Source organism: Hippoglossus hippoglossus, chromosome 9 (genome assembly GCF_009819705.1).
Source record: "Hippoglossus hippoglossus isolate fHipHip1 chromosome 9, fHipHip1.pri, whole genome shotgun sequence".
Classification (NCBI taxonomy): domain Eukaryota; kingdom Metazoa; phylum Chordata; class Actinopteri; order Pleuronectiformes; family Pleuronectidae; genus Hippoglossus; species Hippoglossus hippoglossus.
The window spans coordinates 4,305,341-4,318,769 of record NC_047159.1 but is presented as its reverse complement, the minus strand read 5'-3'; the positions used below and the strand labels follow the sequence as shown (position 1 = coordinate 4,318,769).

Here is a 13,429-nt window from a genome sequence, read left to right as displayed (position 1 = left end):
ATTTTAAGCATTAATTCCTGATGACTCATAAACTGGAGGAACAGATTCTCTTTCAAAGAGCGTGTCGATAAATCTGCAAATCCTTCGTTCTGCAACAACCTCCAGATTTCTCGGAGAAAAATAAGTGTTTAAATGCTCGTGCACTTCTTCTTCTGTTGCATATATGCTGACAAACCAACACACAGATGTGTAAATGTGGCCGAGTTTCTGAGCTGCACAACTCGTCTCCCTCTCCGAGCTCCATAAGAACACGAAGAATGCGGCCGCACACCCTGTGTTTCTCTCTGGGCTGAGTGCACCTCTCCACGCTCCGTGCGGTGGTGTAGTGGCGGCGATGTTGCTGTCGCGCATTCACACATCTCCAGTCCCCCACCCCTCCTGTTGGAGAGCCCATTAGTGGCTTCTGTGTGGCCAGAGCCTGCGTTTGGAGAGCAGGAGAGAGAGCGAGGGGAGGGAGATGATGGGAGAGTCGGTGGAGGCGACGTGCGAAGAAGAAGAGAGGCAGAGGAGGGGATGATGAACAAGGAGGAAGGAGGAAGGAGGACGAGGGAAAGAGGTTGACAGTGAGGCAAACACAAACCTTCAGAGACAGATGCTGGAAGTTTGGTTATAGGAGGGGATCATAACTTCTAGCTGTTTAAATACCAGCTTCTCCATTGTAACTAGTTTTATATAAATGTTTGTTTCTGTCGTCAGTTCATACAGCGTTAGAAAGTGATTCAAATGTGATTAATTACCTGTAAAAGAGGTAAATAAATGTAAATTAAAGTGGTTTTGGTTTGATTTCTTGGTTTGGTTTATTTTGATAAGAAAGGTAACTGGGTCCCATTACCAGAATTAATATGGGATGGACGGACTGTGGCAATGTGGGTCAGAGTCGGCGTGGGGGCCGAGAATTGATGCGCAGAAAATATGCGCCGTAAAACAACTATTGTACATGGTAATTATTTTTTATTCTCACTTTAAATTGATTTTTGAACAACAATCCTATGAAAGGAAGGACGTCCACCTACAGAGACACTGGTTACAGCTCGATTCCAATTATCAAAGTTCTACACAGTGATGACAATGGAGATGTCTCCATGACAACGGAGCGAGAGCAGCAAGGCGAGGTGTGGACACTGAGGGGTTTTATTCTTCAGAGGGGTCAAGAACGAACTGTCATTCTCAGCCATGATTTAACTGTTGGAAATCAAACGTTGATTTCTAAGAAGGTGCAGCTCAGTGAAAGGGCTCGATGCAGCGAGAGGGGGCGGGGGGGGTTGAGGGGCTTCAGGAGGACGACCTCTTATCATAGAAGACTGGACAGGAAGCCTGGAATCAACTGTTACACTCACAACAATACAAACTCAACGTAACTGTGAAAAAAGAGAAATGTTCACTGTTCCATATTCTCTTTGTCTGGATTCACCTGATGCATTAACGCTCATTATTTCTGTCCCTTTATCATTGTTTGCTGTCACTGAACTCCCAGTTCTCTCAGAATAATAATCATGTGAAATGTTGTCATTGTCAGAGCAGCTGTGGCTCAGGAGGTAGAGAGGGGGGGCGCCCACTAAAGAGAACGTGGGTGGTTCGATCTCCGGCTCCAGTCGGCATTCAGAAGTTATGTGAACGGTATCAAAGGGCTGCCTCACACCAGAGGATTTTTAACTCTTGACCAATTTTAAAAACAGCAGGACACAGTTAAAGTCCTGGTCAGAGACGTCTGAAGCCTGACTGGTCTGAACCCAGCTGGACGACTGGGACCAGCTGATGGACTCTGCCAGGGGGGACGCCTGTCTGTCTCTCTTTCTGGACAATAACCACCTCCATCTCCAGTCAGACCACTGGTGCAGAAAGATAAGAGTGAAGTGTGTCCCAGACACCATCAGACAAAAGAGAGCAGGGACCAGCAGAGGAGCTGTGGAGCTGAGCACCTGCAGACTCACTGGTTCTGAGGCTGTTTGTAGAAAACGTTTGTCCGAGTTCTTTTTCACTACATTCAAAGAAAATGTTATAAAATACAAAACTCTGAGTTAAAGCTCCTCTAATAAAAACACTCGTTAAGTAAATCTCTGTTTTATTGAAGGCTCACGGAAGAAAAACTATTCATCAAGTTAATTTGCTCAATAATTCAGAAGAACCGTCTGTTTCAAAGAACATCTGTTACTGCGTGTGCGTGTGCGTGTGTGTGTTTATGTGTGTGTGTGTGTTTATGTGTGTGTGTGTGTGTGTGTGTGTGTGTGTGTGTGTGTGTGTGTGTGTGTGTACGTGCGTGTGTGTGTGTGTGTTTGTGTTATCAAACAGGTTTTTTACAAAAGGTTGTTACTAAACCCCTCGATGCAGTTTAAGTTAGGCTCTACTGCCCCCTTCTGGTTCCTGTGTATCATTGCAAAAGCAGCAATCTGAGAGACTGAGAACATATTTACGGTCTCTACCGCCACCTGGTGGAAAGCCCTGGTACAAAGGAAAGGAAATGAAACGTTCTACATCTCAAGCAACAAAAAAAGAGGAAATATGAATAAACTTTTTTTTTTTAAATCTGTTGCTCTAAACAGGCGATGTTAATAAAGTTTTATTCCTGAGAAGAGTTGTGGTGTTGAAGTGATGAACTTTGATTTAAAGTTACACAGAGACTGAACGACTGTGGCTGAACAGCTCCACCTGCTGGATAGAAACGTGCACAATCTTTTGATAGGTGATTTCATGGAGGAGAATTACAAACACAGGGTCAAGTTAATATCACACCAGATTAAAACAAAACTAATTCACAACGCTTCTTAAATTTTGATGATAGATAAAGACTGGATTATGTATTATATTAGTTTTCAGTATCACTGCCAGAAAACACATCAGTCTGAATATAAACAATCTGACATTCTGTTGTTGATTGTTGATAAACTCGGTTTAATTCCTCTGAGGAATGTAAAGCTTATTGTTAAATGATTCTTTAGCTTAAGTTTCACAAATAACGAAATATGTTATCTTCTGTCACTTCAACACCACATTATTATAAGTATCCGGATCTGGCTGTTTAACTACAAAATGTAAAAAGTTTACATCTTTGTTAACCGTGTCTGATTTCATACTTTCAACACAGCCGTAGGATTTGATGCAGTTCAGTTCAAACACAAACAAACTTATTTGTGGTCAGTGATGAAACTCACTGTGTTATTTCCTCAAAGTAACATAAACATACTGGTGTAAAGGTTTAAGATGCATTCATCTTTTCAGTTTCCTCTTTTTCTCTCAGCAATCTACTGAATAATATCAAATTCAAAAAGAAAAGTCAGACGATGACAATAATAAGTTTCTGTCCAGCAGCAAGTTCTCAAGTCTGAAACAGCAGAAAGTCTTTGAATGCACCACAGATATTTTTTGTCTACTTCAAACTGTGTAATCGTTAAACACAACCTCACTTTGGTAAGAAAAGTGATGATAATATATTTATAATCTATCTAAAAAAAAGGTTATTGAAATAAACTATCAGCCTGGAAAATCAAGCAAAAAACACAAAGGTAACACACATGATTTAATTTTAATAAGATTAACGTTATTATAAGTCAATGAGCTCATCCGTGTGTGTGTGTGTGTGTGTGTGTGTGTGTGTGTGTGTGTGTGTGTGTGTGTGTGTGTGTGTGTGTGTGTCCCTCACCGAGCTGGTGGGCCTTTCCCAGGCAGGAGAGGGAGGCGTTGAGTCGGGCACACTCTTCTTCGTTGGCACCAAACTTCTGCAGCAGCTCACACACCTGCTCCTCACTCATGTCCAGCAGACCCTCCAGGGTCACCTCGCCTGGGCTCATCTCCTGCAGCACACACACACAGACACACACAGAGACACACACACACACACACACACACACACATACACACACACACACACAGTTAGACACATCTTTAGAAGTATATCAAACATTTGGTTTAAGTTTAAGATGAATAGCATCTGTGACCCATACGACCGGCCTCATAGAGGACATGCAGTTTATTACACAAGAGCAATAATAATGTATAAGAAGAAAAGTCCTGGGTCAGTAAGTTTGTTTCTGCCAAAGAAAACCAGACTTTCATTCATTCTGTCACTGACTCACTATTTACCAAGTAACACTAAAAGGGATGAGAAAGAAAAAAGACCATGATAAGGATATTTTTAATGTTTTTGTGTCTCTTGCCCAGACCTATAATATTAATATCAGTTACCAAATTTATAATTTGAGTGATCACATTGCTATTTTTAGATTTAAAAGAAAACACACTATCTGAAAGAAGATTATGAAAATAAAAAGCAGATGTTCCCTCTTCAGCTTTGATCAAAAACACATTTAAATGATGACATTTAATTTCCCATAAAGAATAAAACATATGGCGCATAGGTCACGTGTCCCCAGCCTCACGATTACGTGGATTTCACACGAATTCTATTGCGTTGCTTTTCGTATTATTTCCTACGAGCCCACGATGAGAACAGCCTGCTGCCGAACCGCTGAACATTTTCGTGGGAATTCACACGAAAACTTTGTGCATAACTTTTCGTAAGATATCTGACGTATACATAAAAAAAAAAGGTTGGTAGTTTGAAATCTCACCTGCGTGACCTCCTTCCTCAGGTTGACGATGCGGAACCAGTGGCAGAGGCGAGGGAAGTCCTCCAGCTCCGCACTGCGCTCCTCTAAGGCCACTTTGCACTTACAGGACAACTGGCGGCTGAAGTACTTCACCAACTTCCCCTGAGAGAAGAGACAAGCAAAACCACAGCGACCACAGTGTTTAAACATGTTTATATTTCACTTGTTAATTGTTGGATTTAGTTTCAGAATCTAAGGCTGTTTGCAGGAAATTAATTCAGATCTAACAAAAAATATAGTCTTCTAATAACTGCTTGGTTTTGTCCATTATATCATAAAATGTTTTAGCATTTATCCCGACTCTGAACAACAAACTCCTCCTAACTCCTCGTCCATTGCAGCTTTTAAATCCAGATTCAACACGTCTCTATTCAGATTAACTATTTTACAAAATCATATCAATATACCATCATTTTATTCTTTTAAATATTTCTATCTATTATATTTCTACAATTTTACTACTTTATTTTTTGATTTTTTTATCTCTTTTTCATTTTACCTCACTTTAATTTTATTTATTATTTTTTTAAACTAATTGATTTTAACAAGACTTTTGATTTGTGTTGTTTCCAATGTCAGTGCAGCACCTTGAATCTGCCCCTGTGTATGACATGTGCTTTATAAATAAAACTGCCTGACCTTGTGTATTGGACCTAAAGAATCAACCTGTTCTTTGTTTCTGATCATGCAAACTCAAAAATAAAAGATGTACGAATGTAAATGTTTAATCCTAAATTAGTTCATCCAAACATCTTTAAAAACCCTGACGTCCAGAATCAAGCAGCAGCAGCAGTTTGTTCACTGGTTATTGCAAAGTCACTGAAATCCCAGTACGAGCTGAATAATCGATGCAGGGAACTTCTCCTCCACCTCAACCTCCACCACTGAGATCACTTAACGCCTGTTTGCTCCACTGGGGGCGGCTCAGTGGTTAGTGGCTGAAAGCTGTGGTTACACTGGGAAACTGGAACAGGGTGTGTTTGCAGAGAGGACTGGACACATGCATCAGCTTTTTTATTTCTCGTCTTCTGTTAAGACAAACACATGTGGAGAAAACAAACCAGTACTTGACCATAGCTCTGAACTCACTGTCTTAACTTTGTACCTGCCATGGAAACATTTGACTGTAATTCACATGTTCAAAGCGTGTTTGAACCACAAAGGTCACAGACGTGTCCTCAGATAACGTGGTGAGCGGCGACAGGAAGGAAAACAAATGATATTTCAGGCTGAACCAAAGACATGAAGTGAAAGAGACGACAGCAGGAGACTCCAGATTCTAATATTCAGGTCCCACATGCAGAGGAGACCGGGGGGGGGGCTCTTGTCACACTGTACACACTCTCGCATGAATCTTGGGATCATTACATCAAATTGTCTCAAGCAAATATTTTGCATTCATTTAGTTTTCATATCTTATTTTAGTACAGAGTTATAGTCGTTTAAATAGTGAATGTGCACGTGACTGGTTGGCAAGTGGTCACCCAGTGTAGTGCAGGTCTCAAAGGGCTGGGATGGTGCTGGGGCCAGGAGGGGCTGGGTTAGTGCTCTGGCCTGGGTTAGTGCTCTGGCCTGGGTTAGTGCTCTGGCCTGGGTTAGTGCTCGGGCCTGGGTCTGTACTTAGACCTTGAAGGGGTGGGTTAGTGCTCAGACAAGGAATGGCTGGTTCTGAACTCGGGCCTGGGTTAGTTCTTTGTCCTGTGTCTGTACTTAGACCTAGAGGGGCTGGGTCTGTACTCAGGCCAGGAAGGGGTGGGTTTAGTGCTCTGGCCTGGGTTAGTGCTCTGGCCTGGGTTAGTGCTCTGGCCTGGGTCTGTACTCTGGCCTGGGTTAGTGCTCTGGCCTGGAGGGGCTGGGTTAGTGTTGGAGCCTAGAAAGGCAGAGTTGGTGCTGAGGCCTCACCTTTTCTTTTCCCAGACAGGATATGACATCAGATCAAGCAGATGCACAAATCTATTATTCAACTTTTAAGTATCGCCCTCTGGAGGTGAAGATATGAACAACGTGACAAGATGCCCCAGTCTCTACTATCTGTTAAACACATTCACATACATGTTAACTATATTTTAGTATTTCTGCAGTTTATCGTACTTTTATTTTCTGGCTTTTCATTATATGACAAACAGTAAAATCTGTTTTATGAAGACACTCTATTAAATACATCTTTATGTACTTGTTATTAAAGATGTGTCGCTAATTGAAGTTCCCCTCAGAGGAGGAGGAGCTGTGAGCCGTCACTGAACCTGTGCTCAATCATCATTATGTCATTATTAGTTATTATTTATCATCCTGTACTTTTTACAACAGCAACGTGTGGCTTTGTTTGTGTCATTTTGGAATTCATGTGACTTCCTGCTGTTCAGACATGAATGTTTCACCTCCACAAAACTACTAGGATCACACTACAAAACCAAAAATACATATTCACAGCAGTAAACTCTTCAACATGTCCTGTACGTGTCTTATTTATGGTAACTGCATTACTTATATAAAAATATATATATATTTGAGTTTCTATCCACATAATACACAGTTACTGGAGGATGATGTGTCTTATCTAATTCAGGGAGAAGACAAAAAGGCATCCGGGATTAACAAAACCATAGAACGACAAATTCACAGCAAAACACAAACGTTTGAAATAAAGAAAAACACAACACTGAAAAACCCTCGATAAAAATAGAGCCCTAACGTTCTTTAGGAAGTAACAACAAACAAAATCACTTTTCTACTTAAGTAAAAGAAGCTAAACATACTGAAAGTATTCAAAGTACTTCCCAAGTGTTGACTATTCACTAAGGCAACAGTCAACTACATCATTAACTACTGTATATTCTGTTTAATACTTAAGAATAGTCTCTCATATTAATAAAAACAAACTTACATCCACATATTAATTATTAGTGTTCTAACAGAGTCTGTGCAGGGGGAACTTGCTCATGACGCGGAGGGGCTAAGAAAATCGTCATTTTCAGAGTTACTTCAAAAGGAGGTGCTCGTTTTCCCTATAAAAGCAGATATCACACGTTCGATATTGATCGTTTCAAACTGAATTGGGCCAAAGAATATTCAACAAACTATTGGTGACCACAAGGAAATGACAAAAACACCTTTCAGCACCGGACAGCTCCCACGCAGCCACGATTCACAACACAGACACGTCCAGAAGTCAAATGAAAAGAGGTGAATTTAAATCTGTATCACAAATAATAATGATAATATGATAATAATGTTTCAGGAAGAAAATGTTGTATCACAAATATCATAAATTAAATCAAGAGTGTCGGAACAACTGTGCGCTCACGGTTTTAACATCCTGGTAAACAAGTTATCATACTGGTATATTTCTTTTTCAGAAAAAGAAAAACTTTCACTGCTGAAGATATACGGGCGCACTGCGATGTCTTTGTTACACTCTTACTTAATACCACACACACATCATATGGTAGAGTATGGTAGAGCGGGTTGAGAAAGAGTTGCTCGATTCAATCTCATGTGGTTTGAGGCCTTTATCGACTCGTAGAACGGTTTTATACGTACAAAATGGACAAAAGAAGAACGGAAACTTGTCTGGGAAACAACTTTGGAGTGTGAATGGTTAATTCATCGTTAAGCTGTGGTGAAAACCAGGAGGGACTGAACACACCGGGCTGTGGACCAGGTGTGCAAGCAGAAGCTGCCGGAGCTAACAGGCTAACAAGAGCATGACACAAGCTGGAGATGATCCCTGTTTCTACCAGTCTGTGACTGCAGCAGCGACAGAAGGTAAGAAAAAGGAAAACATAAATATTACTACCAGAGGTGACTTCTACATGAGGGGTTCATATGGTTTTATAGAAGCTCGTGCAAACAACTAAAGCCGTTTTCAGACATGACCTGCGGGTGAAATCGGGGGAATTGGCTGCAGAGTTTACCCGTAGTTTGCTTTTCACACATGCACAACACAGCGGGAGGTTTTTCTGCACAGACGCGTTCACAACAGCAACAAATCCTCTGCATTATTCAGGCGAGAGGTGGAGCAGCCGGGTGCAGCAGACAGAGGCAGGAAGTGACGTTTTAACTCCGCTGCAGAGATCACGTGATTTTCTTTACTCTCTGTTTACCCTTGGTTTTCTGGGTTTATAAATCCTGTCTCCTCCTAACACCAGTTTTCTGATACCACCTCTACATTAAACTATAGCTAAAACGCCTGTAGGAGCTTTAAAGCATTTTTTCTGATGAGGAAAACCATCAAATGTTCCTCTTATAGACTCAGTAAAACCCCGGTTAACACGACAGAACCAGGCATACTTCCTAAAATGACGGAGTGGTCCTTTAAGCAGATTGCTGAAGTGGAGCATATGGTGCTAGTCCCATTTGAGACATGAGCCAAACTGACCCCTTCACAAGTGCTACACTCACGGATAATCCAGATAAACTGATGAACACTCAGTGTAACAGACTAGGACTTCTACACCAGCTTTTTCTAATCAGTTAAACTGGAGCCCTGCACTTTCCTGCATTACAAAAATGTCCAGCACTATCAAACAAGCTTTAACCAAAAGGCATGATGGTCTTTAAACAAAGGGCAGTGCAGCTTCTGAGTTTAACTTTGTACTTTAAAACATCAAATCATCGGCTGCTAGTGTGAATGTCTGGTATTAGGATTAACTCTACTGAGCTGTAACATACTCAAGTAATTCATAATTCATGAAACATGAGAGAAAATGGTTTATATGTAAGAACTAGCAGGTAAAAAGACATGTGTAAATAAATTATTTGTGTACTGATAGGAGCTGGATCTACACTGAAAGTACTCGAAACTACAATAATATTATAGTAGTAGTATTAAAATGGTACTTCAACGATTTAGTAATCAATTTCCCAAAAGCTGAGGGTACTTTTAAAAGAGGAATCTTCAAAATCAAAGCAGCAGACGCTAAAACATCTTGACTCTCTAACCCACACCTCCCTGTCGTGTTGTCTGTCAGACCCCGATGACATCAGCAGGGTTATTTCTCAAACTACACCTTTAATCACATAAACTAAACACACAACACACACAGATCAATATCTAATAATCAATATCTATCTAATAGCAGATGTCATTCGGGTGCTTACCCAGGATATTGGAGTTTTATGTGTCAGGTGGATACAAACGCAACTATTATTCCCGTTGTACGCGTCTTTATGAAAGTAGGGTAAGGTTTGAATTTCTCTCGTTAGCTACGATTGGGTGATGTCTACCTTAAAGCCATATTATCACCTACAGCCTAATTCTTATTAAACATAACAAACTACTCTTCACAGCCTTTGATTTCCTGACTATGAGTAGAAAAATACACTAGTTCCACATCTAAAGCAACAAAGCTGATGTCTGAATAAACACTGTAAAGCCTTCACCCGGTTTATATACTTGAATATAAAGGAAAAACAACACTTGCCATTATTTCTTTCACATGAAATACATAACAGGGTTTGCACGTCAGGTTTCTGTGTGTGTGTGTGTGTGTGTGTGTGTGTGTGTGTGTGTGTGTGTGTGTGTGTGTGTGTGTGTGTGTGTGTGTGTGTGTGTGTGTGTGTGTGTGCAGGCCTGAAAACAACAGATCATTCACCATGTGCGTTGATCATTCCAGCGTCTCCCAGGGATACCAGCAACGATGCATAATCATATTAATGGAAACCAGCATTAACACGACATCCAGGTAATGATATGGGCTGCTATTCTGGGTGAAGCTGTTGGCTAAAACAGGGTCAGTGCTCCGCGCCTCCAACAGATTCTGTCTGAGGCCCAATCTGGGTCCTTCAAGTTAATAATAGAGATGGGAAAACGTCCGTGTCGTGGAGGAATCTCCCGTAGACACCGCACTCAATACAGATCAGGACAGGTTAACGAGGAAGGCTTTGCGTACGACTGACGTCATTGTGATCCTGATCAAAACCCCTGGTGGACGACTCATTTGTCGCCGAGGCAATAAGAAGACGGTCGCCCTGGAAGGCTCGGAGGGTTTTAACAAGATTAGAGGGTTCTCAGGAGTAATTCTTTTTTTTGCACATGTGAATTAACTGTCGAGAGCGTTTCTCTCTTTGTTCACGTTTGTAAAACACGTTTCTTTTCTGATCAGCATTTCTTTCACATGTTCATTTATAAACACGAACAACAGATAAACTGATATGCACGGTTCAGTCCATCCTAAACTTCTGCAGAAGCACGAGACATATTTCTATTGTTCCCAGATATTGATAAAATGTGTTTCAGAGATTGGAGCCTAAATTTAACAACTGAGAGGAAGTGCAGCCCACAACAGAACATGACTTTCAAAATATCTCACTCTGACCTGAATTCATGTTGGAATCATTTTGTCTGGTGGGAAAAAAACTTTAAAATAACTTTGCCAATTATCAATTATCTATTATAATATTAGCTCATTTTAAGCACTGTAAACTGTTGCAAATACAGAAGAAGTATTTGCTTTTATTTTGTTTTCACAGGTTAATTTTGAAGGCTGCTGTCAAACAGAGTCAACACCTTGTTTTGTAAACACTGTTACTGCTTCATTAAGAGCTTCAGGTCGTCCACAACAGATCTAAGTTATCAGATTTCTATGTATTTATAAAGACAAAGAATAAGAGTGACCAACTACCAAAGGAACATGAGCTGGGACTTGAGTTGTCCTGGAACCTCACTATTTGGAAGAATGGCAAATCTGTACGGTGGCCCAGAGAGCTCAACACACTGCGAATTAAGAAAACATCTTTATCAATTTGACGACACATGCGCTGTAAATAAGTTACAACACAAGCAAATACAGAAACACGAGTAGCAGACCTCAATAACTTCATAAAGCATGGAACTACAGTCAGGTGCATCCCTCTTTTGGGTCCCCTGGAAACATTTCCATTGTCGTTTTCTGTATTCTTTCTTCATTTGCACGTGATTTTTCTACTTGCATGTGTTTTCCTGATTTGCCGTGTGTTGAGCTCTCCCGGCCTCTGTAAATCTGGACCATAGGAGGCACTGGAGATGTGAACTTTGACCCTGATTTAAAATCATAGTGATCAAAATTCTAATATTTATCATGACTGATATATAAAAGAAACTGTATTTGCAACATGCATCTGTTTTCAGACGAACAGCCTGTTGTGTGCAACCGAGCACCAAACAACAGCAAACGGACATTAAAGCAACTGATCAATGTAATGAAAAGCAGAATATAATTAAACTCAGTATCTGACTTACAGTATATTCACCAACAGCCCAGTGTCGACTAGTGTCTGATTTGCTGTCACCTTTTTGAGGAGATGTGGTTAAAAATATATAAAATGAACCTAATGCAACTTGAAATAACACTTGTTTTAACCAGATGTGGTCCATAGGCTTTGCTGTGTCATAAATGTTGTTTAACAACTTAAATTTTCATAAATATGGGTTCACTAAACAAAATGCTTGTGTAAATCAATGGAAACTCAAGTATTTGCACTTTGTAAAGTACTGCAGTATTTATACACACTACTTCACTACTGTTCATGTACAACAACAACTACAATATCCCTTAAGCATCATATTCCCTGCATTCAATTCAACAGGTATAAACACATATCTTCTTCTCTTTGATGGGAAACATTTTCTCTCTTGCATCACTGCCCTCTGCAGTCAGGAAGAATGTGTGTCACATCACGTCTCATGCTCAGAACATCCCTCAATAATAGTGACGATAGTTTAAAACAATGCAAAGCTACTTAAACAAATAGGCAAACACCCGGGATGCACATGTTCATACTTGTCATATTTACATCACTTTTAAAAGGATGATAACTTCCTGGAACTTCGAATGTACAACTCTGCCCTTTGGAACCGTGGCACAAGGGAAATGATCTTTTCCTTTTTAACAGTTTACGCTCCTGTGTTCTCCCAAAGGAGAGTCAGGGTATCAGCCTTCATGCAGCCAGAATACAAGTTTCAACAGCCTCCTTCTCCCTGACCTCCTGTAACCTCAGTCCCTTTGCCACGGAGCACAGGAGCTTTGGTATGGATCTGCACATGTGGATTATTAATCAAATAATGTATTTTTATTTCAAGAAAAGCTGAGGGATTCATTCTAAAAAAGCCCGAACTGAAGAATATCCCTGTAATTCTTCTAACATATGATCCAGATCTCATTAAAATGCATTAAATTCACATGATTTCAGCAGATTGGTTTATTGGTTGTCTCCTCCTCCTGTCCCCTGTCTGTGTAACACCTCCTCTGAGCAGCTCAGACACATCACCGGGTGTATTACTATATGTTTATATCTTATATAATACCGTATCCTCATATTCCTGTCGGGGGGGTTTGGGATCAGTGTGACTTCTCTTCTGTGCTGTGTTTTTATGTAATATCTCAGTGATATTCCCGCTGGGGCTTCAAAGTGTGCACACAGACACTCAGCGGTGAGTTTATTGCGACCTTATCGCACTTAATGCTGTTTGTTTTTATCTCCTGGGGTCATCACCGAAACACTGGGCCGGGGCCCTTCACGCTCCTCTGGGTCCCCCGCTGCTCGGTGGCTGGAGTTTCCAGAAACCTTATCGCACTTTATGGCGTTTTATTCAGTGTATTAGTCCCGTCACAGCCACAGAGAGAGAGAAGGGGGGGGGGGGGGGGGGGGCTGCAGGTTGGAGGGGCCACAGTCAAACACAACATCATACTTGGATGCGATGGACATTACGTAACGTAACATTTTTTTTTGGAAAGACACCCGCCGGCCAATTACGCGGATAATGACATTTGGTAACAATCTCACTAATCTGCTCGCCTTGCGTAACGGCGGCGCGGCCTGGATGCGCCGCTCGGACAGTTGCGCAG

At 41.0% G+C, this 13,429-nt stretch overlaps 1 protein-coding gene across 3 annotated transcripts in view; it reads right to left on the bottom strand.

Annotated features, from left to right (window-relative positions):
• The window catches only part of ksr2 (kinase suppressor of ras 2), a 91,381-nt gene that overhangs the window by 76,540 nt on the left and 1,412 nt on the right, over positions 1-13,429 (bottom strand). For all 3 annotated transcript variants that reach the window (XM_034596372.1, XM_034596370.1, XM_034596371.1), the window contains exons 2-3: positions 4,566-4,706; positions 3,638-3,788 (exon numbers count right to left, since the gene is read on the bottom strand). In XM_034596372.1, the coding sequence (XP_034452263.1) occupies positions 3,638-3,788; positions 4,566-4,706 (292 nt within the window). The remainder of the gene's footprint in view (positions 1-3,637; positions 3,789-4,565; positions 4,707-13,429) is intronic.